The sequence below is a fragment of the Nicotiana attenuata genome, unplaced genomic scaffold, assembly GCF_001879085.1.
Source record: "Nicotiana attenuata strain UT unplaced genomic scaffold, NIATTr2, whole genome shotgun sequence".
Lineage (NCBI taxonomy): Eukaryota > Viridiplantae > Streptophyta > Magnoliopsida > Solanales > Solanaceae > Nicotiana > Nicotiana attenuata.
Window position 1 is genome coordinate 144,747 of NW_017672659.1, and position 13,238 is coordinate 157,984.

Genomic DNA, 13,238 nt, shown 5'->3' on the forward strand with positions numbered 1-13,238 from the left:
CCATGCACTCGCATCACGTGGCCTTGTCGAGAAATCGATATTAACCTTAACATAGTTTGTCTTTGTGATATCCACTATTTATATGATAAAGAGTTAATTCAATTTAATTAATATTATTATAACTTTCGAAAATTTAAATAGCTTACATTAGAAATTACTCCAACAAGTTACTAAGTTTACCAGCAAAATTAAAATAATAAGTCCAGTACAATAAATCCAAATACTAATCTATATATAATTAAAAGGAGAGGAAAAAGCCCTCTCCTTAAGCCAAGTGGCAACCTAAAAAAATGCCACATGGCATAATTAGTTATTTAGTTTATAATTAGTTATTAGTTATCATTTTTGAATTTAAATATATATATATATATATATTAATTGGTTACTTTATTTGAATTAATAAATACAGATATCTTATAATTAAATATATAAAACAACGAAAAATAAATATATATAAAAAATAACTACACATTCAAATGGGGTGGGAGTACTTTCAAGTTTGAGTTTTTAAATTATTTTAAAAAAAACAAAAAAAATTTACCAATAAAAAAAAAGAAAAAAAAGAAGAAAAACTATCCATTCAAATCATGAAGTAGTTTCAAGTTGGAGTTTTAAAATAATTTTAAAATAAAAAACGAAATTAAATAAAATAATGAATTACTAATTCATATTGGGGAGTAGTTTCAAATTAGAGTTTTAAAATTATTTAAAAATAAAAAAATAAAAAATCTATATATATATATATCATAATATAATATGTGTATAATATATAATATATATATATATATATATATATATATATAATAGGAGAGTCAAAGAAATCTATATCTATTTATATATAATATGAGAGGCAAAGAAATGTTATAATGACAAGTGTCATAATTTTNCTTAAGAACTCCGGGCAGTGCTTACACCAAAATGTATCACCATATTAAACCAAAGTGCAGTGTGGAAGGGCCAGCCCTCAGGTGTCCAAGTTCAGAGGGAACTCAAGGTCCCAAGGAAGGCTCACAAGAGGGGGGACAGAACTTAGGAACTAAGAGGGAGAGTGCAAGTGGAGAATTCCAAGAGGGAAAAGGGAAAGGGAAACAGTACACACAGGGATATAAGGAATGGGGAATTGTAAGAGATAAATGCAGGATAATGGGCATAACCCAACAATGAGAGATGCTGGATAATTTAATAGCAACGACACACATTAATTTGTCAAGAAGTGCATATCCATATTTTATTTGTTTGCACTTAACAAAAATTTGAATGTTAATCATTTAAATTTTAATCATATACTTATCAAGTATCGAATATAGTAAAGGCTAATTTTTTTTTTCTTTGATTAGTTGATTCCACATGGTTTGTCTTATCAAACAAAGGTCAATCAACAACTTAATTGTATTAAGAAACAATATTAGTATTATCATAATGTTTTATGATTGAAGCTTTGCGATGCACGTGACAATTCATTAGGCAGCTGGCTTCACGGTAAGCAAGTAGACTTATACGTGAGAAATTCAAAAATAGTCAGATTTATAAGTGATCATTCAAAAATAGCCACAGTTTTAAAAGCCATCGAAATTTAATCACTTTTTGTGTAAAGATAAATTTAAATGAAAATACTGTTCAAAATCCGAAAAATAATCCAGCATAATATATTGGAATTACAGTATAATATACTGGAGTTTGGAGTTCCAATATACTTTGCTGGAACTCTAGTATACTATACTGGAGCCAACAAAGTATACCGGTCCAGCATATTATGCTGGAAGTTCATACACAGGTGCACCGAACTCCAGTATATTATGCTAGACCGGTCTCTGTTACAGCAAAATATACTGACTATTTTTGAATGACCAGTCCGAAAACTGGCTATTCCGTGCTATTTTAACGACTCTCAAGCATAATAACAATGCCCCTTCATTTCACGGGTCAATATCAAAGAAGAAAAGATAAAAAAGAATTAAATATTCGACTTTCCTTTACTCTCTTACCTGCATAGCTAACTCTACTACAGATTATGAATTTATGGCAAGTGCCCACAAAACCACAAGGGAAGTACAAGATTTGAGTGTGAATGCAATGAGTTTGTAGGGGGAAAAACAAGAAATTGGAGGAAGCCAAAAAGTAGCATTTGGAGTTCAAAATGCTGAGATTCCATTATGGTTTCTTCTTCCTTTGCTTCTGCGTGGGTCTTCAGCTTGTCTGCTCTCGCCGTGGTCAGCCCCTTTTCTTTGTTTCTAGTGTGAAAATGGGTCAAGTCATTTTACTGGTTATTTTACTATGAGACTTGTTATCGGATCTATGTGGTTTAGTTACTGGACTAGAATTTACTTACTTGCAAGTAATTAGTTTTTTATTTTTATTTCTGTGGATTTGTCTAGAAGTAGTAATATTGTGGTTCTCATTGATTGTGATTTTGCAATGAACTTGCTTCGCTTTTTTTCTATCGTTATTGATTTTTTAAAATAGTTTGAAAGTACTGATTTTAGCTTAGTTCTGCTGCTTTTGTTCCTGAGTTTATATTTTGGATCGTTAAACTGTTTTTTTTTGTGTGTGTGAGACTTTTCAAGCTCCAGTGATCCTTAAAAGATGTTAAGGGTAGTCTATCACTGCGGTTCAATTTCGTGAATCAGTTTGGAACAGTTGTGGTCAGCTATATAAATCTTTTATATTTGTTCCACTCAGGGGCATACGCAAAACTTTTCGTAAGCGGTGTCACAATTAATTGATGGCCGGTGACCCGAAGGAGTTCGGGGAGATGACGAAAATGAAAAGCAAGTATAGTAGCAGCAAACCAACATAAATAAAAATTGCAAATTCAAGGAGGGGGGTTTTCCGAATTGAGCCTTTAAAAGATGTTAAATAAAATTGTTGTTGCTTTGCCCATTGCAAATCAGCATCTGTCCCATTGATTTATACTTCTTATTTTATTGGGGAGGCCAGAGGTTAGACTCCCCAAAAAATTTCAGCCCCTCTTTTTTAGAGAAGCAGTCTAAAAAACAAAAAAACAAAAAGTAACGTACGCTCAAGGGGGATCATTGATCAAACCATGGACCTTTGCTATCTTTATCAAAGGCTTGACCATTGAACTAACAGCTGAACGTTGTTAAGCGGTGTCACTTTAAATTATATGTACTCATTTACTATTCGCGTGTCATCTACACCAAAAATATTTGATTAAAATTGCTGATGAAGCGGTGTCACGTGACACCGCTTCGATCTACCTGCGTCTGTCCCTGATTCTACTCTCTTCAGGTCCATTTCATTCCAATACTAGATCTTTTGCCTTTTAAGTCAATTTGAGGGGTCTTTTGATCTCACATTTGTCCCTACACGGATTAGTATTCTCTAAATGAGTAAACTTCCGTAAATGCTTTTGTCATTGCTAGGTGTTGCACTTAGTTGATTTAGGTCGCCTTTTTCTTTGGGTCTTTTCTCGTTAAAGGTTGGAACTGAAGTGGGGTGTGAAAAGGAGTAAACATGATATTTTCAGGTGGAAACGAGCAAATAAGGGTAGAATCGAAAACCTGTTAAGCCTACTTAGATCTACTTTCCGCTTGGTAACAATAAGCTATTAACTGCAATCAAATCAAGGTAACATTAGTGAAAAATAAATGTTATTCCACCTCAAAAGTTCAAGCTGCTCCTGCTCCCTCTTAAGTGTATAGTCTGAAAAACTTGTCAGGTACCTTCGCGTGTACCTTTTTGTCCAATAAGAATAAGCTTTCAAGTGCATTCAGTCGGTGTAGCATTAGTGAAGATTAAAAGTTAGTCCGTCGCTGATATTCGAGTTGGACTTGTTTCCTCTTTAGCGTACCTGTTCTGTCTTCTCTGGATAGCTAGCGCTTTTATTCCATGATATTCGTAAACCTGCTACTAATGATTAGGCTCTTCAAGTTGGTATTTTGTTCACTAACTGTTTATTCACTGCAGAGCCATATGTAATGCGAATAAGCTGTGGAGCTCGACATGATGTTCATACTGCCCCTACAAATACCCGCTGGTATAAGGATTTTGCATATACAGGAGGGATACCTACCAATGGAACTCGCCCAAGTTTCCTTACGCCTCCACTCACTACGCTGCGGTATTTCCCTTTATCGGAGGGACCCGAGAATTGTTATAATATCAACAGAGTGCCCCATGGCCACTACTCAGTGAGAATATTCTTTGGATTGGTTAAAGAACCAAGCTTTGATGACGAACCACTGTTTGATGTTTCTGTGGAAGGCACCTTGGTTTATTCTTTGCCATCTGGTTGGAGCAATCATGACGATGAACGAGCATTTGTTGAAACAGTTGTTTTTCTTGATGATGGTACTGCCTCTCTTTGCTTCCACAGCACGGGTCATGGAGATCCTGCTATACTTGCAATTGAAATTCTCCAAGTAGATGGCAAAGCATACTATTTTGGTCCTGACTTTGGTGAAGGGACAATTATTAGAACTGTGAAAAGACTCAGCTGTGGTGCTCAGACTTCAAGGTTTGATGTTGACTACAGTGGGGATCACTGGGGTGGAGATCGTTTCTGGAGTTCAATCAAGACCTTCGGTCAGAATTCTGATCGCCCCATTTCTACCAAGAACAGTACAAAATTAGCTTCCAAAGCACCAAACTTCTATCCAGAAGCACTTTACCAAACTGCTCTTCTTAGTACTGACAATGAGCCAGAATTAACATACACAATGGATGTTGATCCCAATAAACATTACTCTGTTTGGTTACACTTTGCGGAAATTGATCCTTCAGTTACAGCCGTGGGACAGAGGGTCATGGACATCTCTATCAATGGTGACACTAAATTTCAAGATGTTGACATTGTGAAGATGGCTGGGGGTGTTAACAGTGCCGTTGTGCTGAATACAACAGTTGTAGTCAGTGGAAGGACCTTGACAATCACATTGCATCCAACAAATGGGACTCATGCCATAATTAGTGCCATTGAAATTTTTGAGATTATAATTGCTGAATCTAAGACATTACCCGACGAAGGTAAATAAGTTAAAGTTTTACACTTCACGTTTCTTGGATGCTTGTTCAGCGCTTAAAGTGGGAAAGAAAGATGTAATCTAAAGTTTGTACAAGTTTTACCAATGGAATAGCTTTCTCACTTTGTTATGCTATTGAAAGGGGCCAAGAGTAGTTCTGTATTCCTTTTTGACTCATTGGTTCAGCTTGTGCCATTAACATTCTACTGCTCTGATTATAGAAGTTACCTGACCTATTATTGATACTATTTTATCCTTCTTTACTTCTGCAGTCAAGGGTTTGCAGTCTCTAAAGAATGCACTTGGACTTCCCCTTCGACTTGGATGGAATGGTGATCCATGTGTGCCCCAACAACATCCCTGGAATGGAGCAGATTGTCAATTGGACAAAGCTAGCAATAAATGGGTCATCGATGGGCTGTACGTAATTAAGCTCTCTTTACAGAAGTTTCTATCTATATGTATGCTTTTGTAGTCAGGCATACGGTGTACATACGGGCATATTTCGACATAACTTACCCACACCCATCTATTTTGCTTGTATTCTTCATTCAAGTTCCCCACCTCAATCTATAGGTTTTGGTTGATAAGTTTCTGGACGACTTGGTGAATTATCTGAAAAACAGAATTATGAATTCACCCAAGTTAAATAGCCTGCCCCCCCCTCCCCCCAACCCCCCACCCAAAGAAAAACAGAAAAAGAGGTGGGGGCAGCTTTAGATTCACTTTTCTTAATTATAGAACCTCGCACATGTAGAGATTTTTCATCGTGTAAACATATGCTCTCAAACACTCACACAAAACACTCATTTTCTTTGTATTCTTTCCTCAAGTTCTACACCCCAATATTGTCGGAATTTATTTAGAGTGATTCAAAAATAATGTGCCTGCTGTTGAAAAGTCACAACATTTTCTGAAAGATATATCCAATTTATAGGACATAGGACATAGGACATATCTATTCACCAATTGAAGAGATGTATCAATCCTTGTAGGGCAGATCTATTCATTAATTGAAGAGATGTATTCAATCCTTGTTTGTTGATTAAATGTTCTTCTTAGTGTTCCATCTCTAAAATTTTTTTTAAAAAAAATCTAACATGTTTCTAGTGGTAAGTTGTTTAACGACTTGTCTTTCTCTGCTTTGTGTGTAATTCACTAATTAACACGTTCATTACACAAAGTAGGGAAAGCCAAGTTGAGTGTGTAAAAGGAAGTTGTGACAATGAGGTTGAATATTGAGATTGTAAGCAAAAGCCAAGGACTACGGGGATGCCAGAAAGGGGGCTGTGAAAGAGGATGGTGAGAAAGAATGGTGGAAGTGGCCAGAAAAGGGGAGTTGTGGCAATGCGGGAAGGCTTGAGTAATATATAAGAGGGGGATGAGGAAGAGGAGTTAGCTGATTCATTGTGGAGATGCAGCGCGCATTCTCTAACTAGACCAGAAAGCCCATGTGGAATTGGGTAAGAGCGTAGCAGTGAATTAGTCAGGACATCTGGTTTACTTTGGTTTTAGCCTTTTAGGTGATGTAGTGGTAACCATGCTTAATACAAACTGTAGGGATGGGCTGATTGGTCCTTTTTTATGAAGTATGGATTTTATCGAGAAGCATCCAGGAGACGCAGAGAAGTACAAATGGTGATCAGACTACATAAAGATGATTAGCTCCTGTACAAGTACGCTTTAACTCATAAATTTTAAGGAGCTAAGAAAATCCATAAATTGATCTAATTTATTTCCATTGCTCAGCTTACACCAATAAAAAGATTTAGAAGTATCTTGCCTTGAAAGAGTGGCTGGGAGCCTGGGTGTTGAAATCCCAGCAAAATATCTTTGGTTTTGATCTTATTCCATATACACCAAAAATGCAGGTTGGTACCATCTGTTACAACCTTTTGATGTACATTCCAACTCTTCATTGTCCCATCCATTGTATGTATCTTTCAATTTGTAAGGCATCACCCAGTATACCACAGAAAGATTCTAGAATATGTCCCAAGCATCCTTTGCAGCAGTATAATGAAGGAGAAGATGACACACATCTTCAGACTTCCATGCACATATAGCATCTCTGGCCCAAGATAAATCCTCTCTTGCTGTGGTTAATCCTATGTTAGGCAGGCTTCTGGCTCAAGCTACATTTGCTGGTACCTTTGTTTCCCATATCAGCTTCCACTGTCACTCGTCAACTATCTTGTGTTTTGTTGAATGTTATAACTTATACCATGCTTTCATAGTGAACTGTCCGGTATCATTGCTGTCACTTCATCCTGTCTTTCCTCTGAGAGTTTATTGTCACCTGTCCCAGCTTGGTCATCAATTCCATTAAGCCACTCAGTTTCCAGTCTGGCAATTACTACTAAATACTGTGTTCAAGAATTAACGCCTTTACATTGTATAATACTGGCCTGACGGTATCTCACAAACGGGAATAATTCAATGAATTCCTCTATTTGTGGGTTGCTCCCGACCCATTTATCATTCAAAACACTGATATTTTCACCATTACCCACTTCAAAGTAGACATTTAGCTGAACTCCTCCCACAATTTACTTATATACCTCCAAGGTGCTGCCCCATATGGAGATGAAGTTATATTTGGGCACCAGTGACTCTCCACCATATTTAGCTATGATCACCCTCCTCCGGTAAGCCTTATTGTCAATTATACTCCCACAGCCACTTCATTTAGCAAGCCTCTATTATGGATTTCTAGGTTTCTAATCCCAAGATCTCCACTTTTTTTGGCAAAGTGAGTACCCATTACTCCATTAGATCACATGAGCTGATCGTTATGGAGATGCAGATCTAATTCTCTAAGTAGACAAGAAAGCCCATGTGGAGTTGGAGGAGGATAGCAGTTGAATTCGTCAGGAATTTCTGCTTTTCCTGGGATTTAGCTCAGGCAAAGTACAAACTACTCCACCTTTAAAAAGTTTGCCATCCCTAGCTGTCATGTCAAATTTGTATTTGAGCATCAAATTATTATTTTTAATCTATTACTCCTATTTCCTTTTTAGTTTATCCGTAAAAGGATGGCACCTTTCTATATATAGAAACAAGGCCAAAATCTTAGATAGCCCCTTAAACTTGACACCTTTTGTAAAATAAACATATAAACTTTTAGGGTGACCAGATACACTTAAAATCGGCCAAAGTGTAATTTTTACACACCTCTGTCCATCTTGGCATACTGCGTGTTGTATGTTTACTGATGAGTGCGTGAGAACTAATTTAAAGTTGTTGACTCACAAAATTAACGGTAAAAAAGTCTCTTTATATAACCCATACCCTATATACTTTTCCCCAACTATTAAAAAAAGCCCTAGCCCCTAATATTCCTCTTCACCATTGCTGAAAACACCATTGAAGCTAAAAAAATTACAGAGGTCATTTTGTGTGTTTTCTTCTACATCTATCTTAAATTACAGTAAAAGCTTCCATATATTTTTCAACCTGTTATCTTCCTTCTCCAAATAAGTTGACGATGAGACTAAATAATGGGGCTATGCTCTGTCATTGTGGGGAAAAAGTAGTATTTAATCATTTTTTTTTGTTCTTGTTTGAAGAATGTTTCTAATCCATGTGAGGATATTTTGTACTGCAACTTTGTCTTTAGCTTTTTGACAGCAGCAACAATAGGCATTGTTTACTCCCTGCAAATTACTTGGTTTTTAATATCCAAAACAACTAAAGTTGAAGAAGCAACATAATAACATCCTACATCAATACACACTGGGCATAAGCACTTAATTTACATAGGTCTATCATAAACTAATTCCAAAAGGTCTAACCACCACATCTTTACTAGGTCATTCTTTCTTTTGATGAAGTAGCTTTNTAGATGATAGCTGATAGCTGATTGCATCATTATGGCTGTTGGGGATGTTTTAGCACTTGCAATAATATTTCTGTGATGTTTGAAGCTGGAAAGTGGTGATAGCTTTCTTGCCCTTCCATTTGAGACCATGAGGTATTATTTGGGATGGGAGTTGGGTCTCAGAAAGCGAAGAGAGAGAAGATGAGAAGACGAGAGGTATTATTTGGCTTTAGACTATTATTTGCTAACATGGAAAAGGAAATACACGTGTTAATATATTATTCGTTCATTTGCCATGTAAGTGGCGTTTGGACCTCACGCACAATCTCTAACATAGAGTGGTGCTTGAAAGTTACACTTTGGCCGAGTTTAAGTGTCTATCTGGTCGCCCTAAAAGTTTATATGTTTATTTTACAAAAGGTGCCAAGTTTAAGGGGCTATCTAAGATTTTGGCCTAGAAACAATTTAACTTTAAACTTCCCATTGTACCTATAATGAGATGATTTATAGCCACACAAGTGTCTATGGCATGTGTTAGACCAAAAGTTTCAAAAGTCTTCCTCTCTTCCTAAAACTCCGTGCCCTGGCAAACACCATCACATAAAATGGGACGAAGGGAGTAGGTCTTTTGAAATCTAAAATAATTCATGTGATATCGATAGTTTAATAGGCTTTTGTTTGTGATACTGATAGTTTCATCTCTTTACTATAACTTCTTACTTTTATAATTGGCCAGTTTTAAACAAAGTAAGATGAAGTGTTAGTTAAACCTTCAACTGTTACAATTCTTTTAATTCATATATTTTTTATCTCATTTCTTGGTTCCACTATGACAATATAATAGTGTATATTGTTATCAAGAATCTCAATCCCTACTTGTAATTTTTTCATTAACAAAACGTATGTTGTTATAAAGATGCGTTGTTTGGTGTTCCCGTTTCCCAAAATCTGCAGGGTTAGCATGCCTATGCTTTCATATTGTGTGGTATTTTCTTGCAAGCTTTTGTGTAATGAATGTCTTCGGAGGAGCCACATATTTGTCGCAAATCCTGTTATTAGAATAGTAAAGCATGGTGTCTCCATTGCTTCTGTTCTAATTCAGTCTCTATGAACTTTTTTTTATAAGGTAAAACACTTGATTGGTTCATTTCAACTTTATTTTTCTTGAAGTTTGCGTTAACTTTGTTACTATTTTCTAGATAAAATGTTCCCTCTTGTAATTTAACCGCTTCTGTCTGAAAATGTTCCCCTTTATCCCTTCTCAAAAAAAATATTCCCCTTTATCTTTACATTCTTCAGTACAGGTTTTTGACCAAATTTTATACTTGTCTACCATCTATATTGGCTTTTCTTGACACTATGTGAGTGGTTGAGCATCTTTTGTACGATCATTATTAACTCCATTTCTTTTTCCAACTGTTTTACCTGCAAGGTCAGTGGCTTGGACAACCAAGGTTTAAGGGGTTTCTTACCAAATGAAATATCTCGATTGCGTCATCTTCAGAGCATGTAAGTTAGAAACACAGCTGGCAAGTGCCTTCTGTTTTCTGAATATATGTTGCCAAAGACAAATACATGTTAAGAGGCAGTACATGACAGTTCCCGAAACATCTTTTGGCACCGCTTCCTTCTCAAATCTTCTAAAGCATCCCACTTTTCTGGATGCTCTATTCTTACATGTAGCATTGGAACGACCATTTCTAAATATGATCTCTTTTGACCATGCTTTCCTTGTGTGTGCTTTTACAGAAATCTAAGTGGAAACAGCATTCACGGGGCTATTCCCGTGGCATTAGGAACGATAACTAGTCTGCAGACATTGTGAGTAAAGCTTTCAGAGCTCATGTGCTTTTCACAATTAATTTCTGTATTCTTTCTGCCAGAGTAATTGATAATCAAGTTTGAAAGTAAGGAGTTTCTCAATTTTACCTTTTGAGGAGTGTTAAAACATATGACTGGTTGTTCTCTTTCAGTAATACCATAGCCCATTGTTCTTAAAGTGGTGCTGGTTTTTGCGCTGCAGTATGGTTATTCATTAGGAATGAGCTTGAAGATTAGGTTCCTAGTTTTGCTAATAGGAATAAGGAATAAGAGATGATATCTCGTTTTCTCTTTGCTAGTAATGGTAGACTGACGATTTTAATAATTTTGTGGATTGTGAAATACCAGTCATATTGCTCATTGTTGTTATCTTTATGGGAGAATACATTATAGTTGTAGTTTTTTGATAATGGCGCACCAAGGTGGTAGATGAGAAGAAATAATCTAGTGTTATTTGTCTCCGCTGGGACTTGAACCCTAGTCTCACTACATTGACTACTCGGCGACACCCTTGGGTGCGGAAAGAATGCAATATTTTGTGTATTAGAACAGACAGTATTACTTTTATTGAATCAAAGTGCCTCTACGATTGCTCAAGACGTCTCTTTTCAACTAGAAACGACATAAGATCATCTTGTTCTTTATCAAACTAGTGAAGGATATTCCATTAGGATATTCGATGTGGGATAATACTGGGTATGTTGTTGTTGTTGTAATGAAAAAAGGTTGGATCTTACCTGGTGAGTGGCTAACAAAGATTTGCACTACAGGGATCTCTCTTTCAATTTCTTCAATGGATCAATTCCTGAAAGCCTTGGGCAATTGACCTCATTACGAACACTGTAAGATACTTCAGCTTTTGATCAGTTGGGGACAAAAGAATGATGATAAAGAGCACTAAATTACTGGTTTGTTACAGGAATCTCAATGGCAACTCACTCTCTGGAAGGGTTCCTGCTGCATTAGGTGGAAGGCTCTTGCACAGAGCTAGCTTCAAGTATGTTTCCTATTATCATCATATTATTTGGCACAGTGCTTGTTCTTTGTGAAGCATCCTTTTAATATTCTATCAGATATGTAGCATATACAGGTGTTTTCTTTTATGAATTTCTTGTAGTCGCTCTTATTCGCCCGTTTTGTGGTGCAAATAACTATATAATGCGCAGCATCATGATTCCTTATGCCTTACGAACATTGCTGTGCTTAGGAGTTGTCTGACCATTTTCTAGCTGTCCTTATCATGATTATGCTGCCTGGAATCTGGATAAGTTCCTTAGCCCAGACTGTTTGCGCTAGCATGTACCAGTTTTATCCAAAATATGATGGCCTCGACCTAGCCTTTGAAGTATCCCTATAGCTGCAATCAGCAACCTTGTATTTTAGGCTGAGAAATGTAATTAAAACTTCTAGGGGCGTGTACCATGTGGTTTAATTGAAAAGCTGCAAAATTTCTGGCTTGTTGTTTCAGTAATCTATGGCAAAAATAACTTACGATGGATGCTTCCAGTTTCACTGATAATGCAGGCATTTGTGGTATTCCGGGATTACCAACATGTGGAACCCATCTTACGGTTGGAGCAAAAATTGGGATTGCCTTAGGGGCATGTGCAGCTATCCTCCTTATTGCTACCTGCATAACATGCTGGTGGAAGAGACGACAGAACATCCTCCGAGCTCAGAGGATTGCTGGTAAGATATTCTCATTTCAAACATTTGTCGACTCCGGATTGGTTACATGTTATGCTTTAACCCTCAATTAAGGCCACCTTTCAAATACATTGCCTATGTTTTGTTTCTAATCTGCTGCACCTGTAGAAAAATTGGAATTTGACCTGCATATACATTGAATGTGAGATGAAAATGGGAAAATATAGAATCCATTTTTTTTTTCCTTTTAAAATATGCTTGCTTATGGATGGATCATTCTGCGTTAAAATGGCGTTTCCAATTTTATCCAGCGAGAGACGCTCCTTATGCGAAGTCAAGGACCAGTTTCAATCGAGATGTACAAATGTCAAGAAGCCATAGTCACGAACATACTCGAACAGCTGCTGAGAATGGACCTCCCTTGCTTACCTGACTGATCAGTAAACAAGATTGCCAGATGCAATGCTACCGAAGATTGTTTTTGTGACTGGAAAGATGTGAATACTGATCATAGAAGATAGTTCAAATGGTTTTGCATTTAATACGTATATCTTATCATCAGATACGTATTTACAGATTTGGAGGAATAGAAAGAACGTTGTATATTGCTCACACTTTCTATAGTTTTGATTAAAGACACCATGTAGCATATAACTGTTAATTTGATAAATTGAAGATGAAAATGCCTTTTTTGTCCTAGTAATTTTACTTCTGTTCTTGCTCTGAAGATTTTGTTGTAGCCTTTTCACCTCCTTTTTCTTCTAAGAGGAAACTGCGAACCATCTCAGTGCACACCTGCATCTATGGCAAAAATAACTTACGATCAAAGACAAAATAAACATTGAGGGGTCCTTTGATTATCGGAATACGAAGAGTAACTTTGGAATAAATTTTGAAATTGTATTTACTTTATATTTGATTAAGGATATTAATTAATATCGGTATAAATTTTATGCTAAAATGATGAT

At 36.4% G+C, this 13,238-nt stretch overlaps 1 protein-coding gene across 1 annotated transcript; it reads left to right on the top strand.

Annotated features, from left to right (window-relative positions):
- The first annotated feature begins 1,920 nt into the window (after window positions 1-1,920).
- LOC109213999 (putative leucine-rich repeat receptor-like serine/threonine-protein kinase At2g14440) lies at window positions 1,921-12,974 on the top strand. Its single transcript, XM_019377852.1, has 9 exons — window positions 1,921-2,210; window positions 3,928-4,986; window positions 5,255-5,402; window positions 10,240-10,311; window positions 10,552-10,623; window positions 11,394-11,465; window positions 11,543-11,620; window positions 12,131-12,312; window positions 12,582-12,974. Exons 1-9 carry the CDS (start codon window positions 2,138-2,140, stop codon window positions 12,701-12,703), a joined length of 1,878 nt encoding a protein of 625 aa, XP_019233397.1. The 5' UTR covers window positions 1,921-2,137; the 3' UTR covers window positions 12,704-12,974.
- The last annotated feature ends 264 nt before the right edge of the window (window positions 12,975-13,238 follow it).

Excerpts from the sequence above, each read along its gene's own strand:
- LOC109213999 (XM_019377852.1), top strand. The coding sequence starts at position 2,138 with ATGCTGAGATTCCATTATGGTTTCTTCTTCCTTTGCTTCTGCGTGGGT. Across the intron at positions 4,987-5,254 it reads TAAGACATTACCCGACGAAG|TCAAGGGTTTGCAGTCTCTA; the intron begins GTAAATAAGTTA and ends TTACTTCTGCAG. Across the intron at positions 10,312-10,551 it reads TTGCGTCATCTTCAGAGCAT|AAATCTAAGTGGAAACAGCA; the intron begins GTAAGTTAGAAA and ends GTGCTTTTACAG.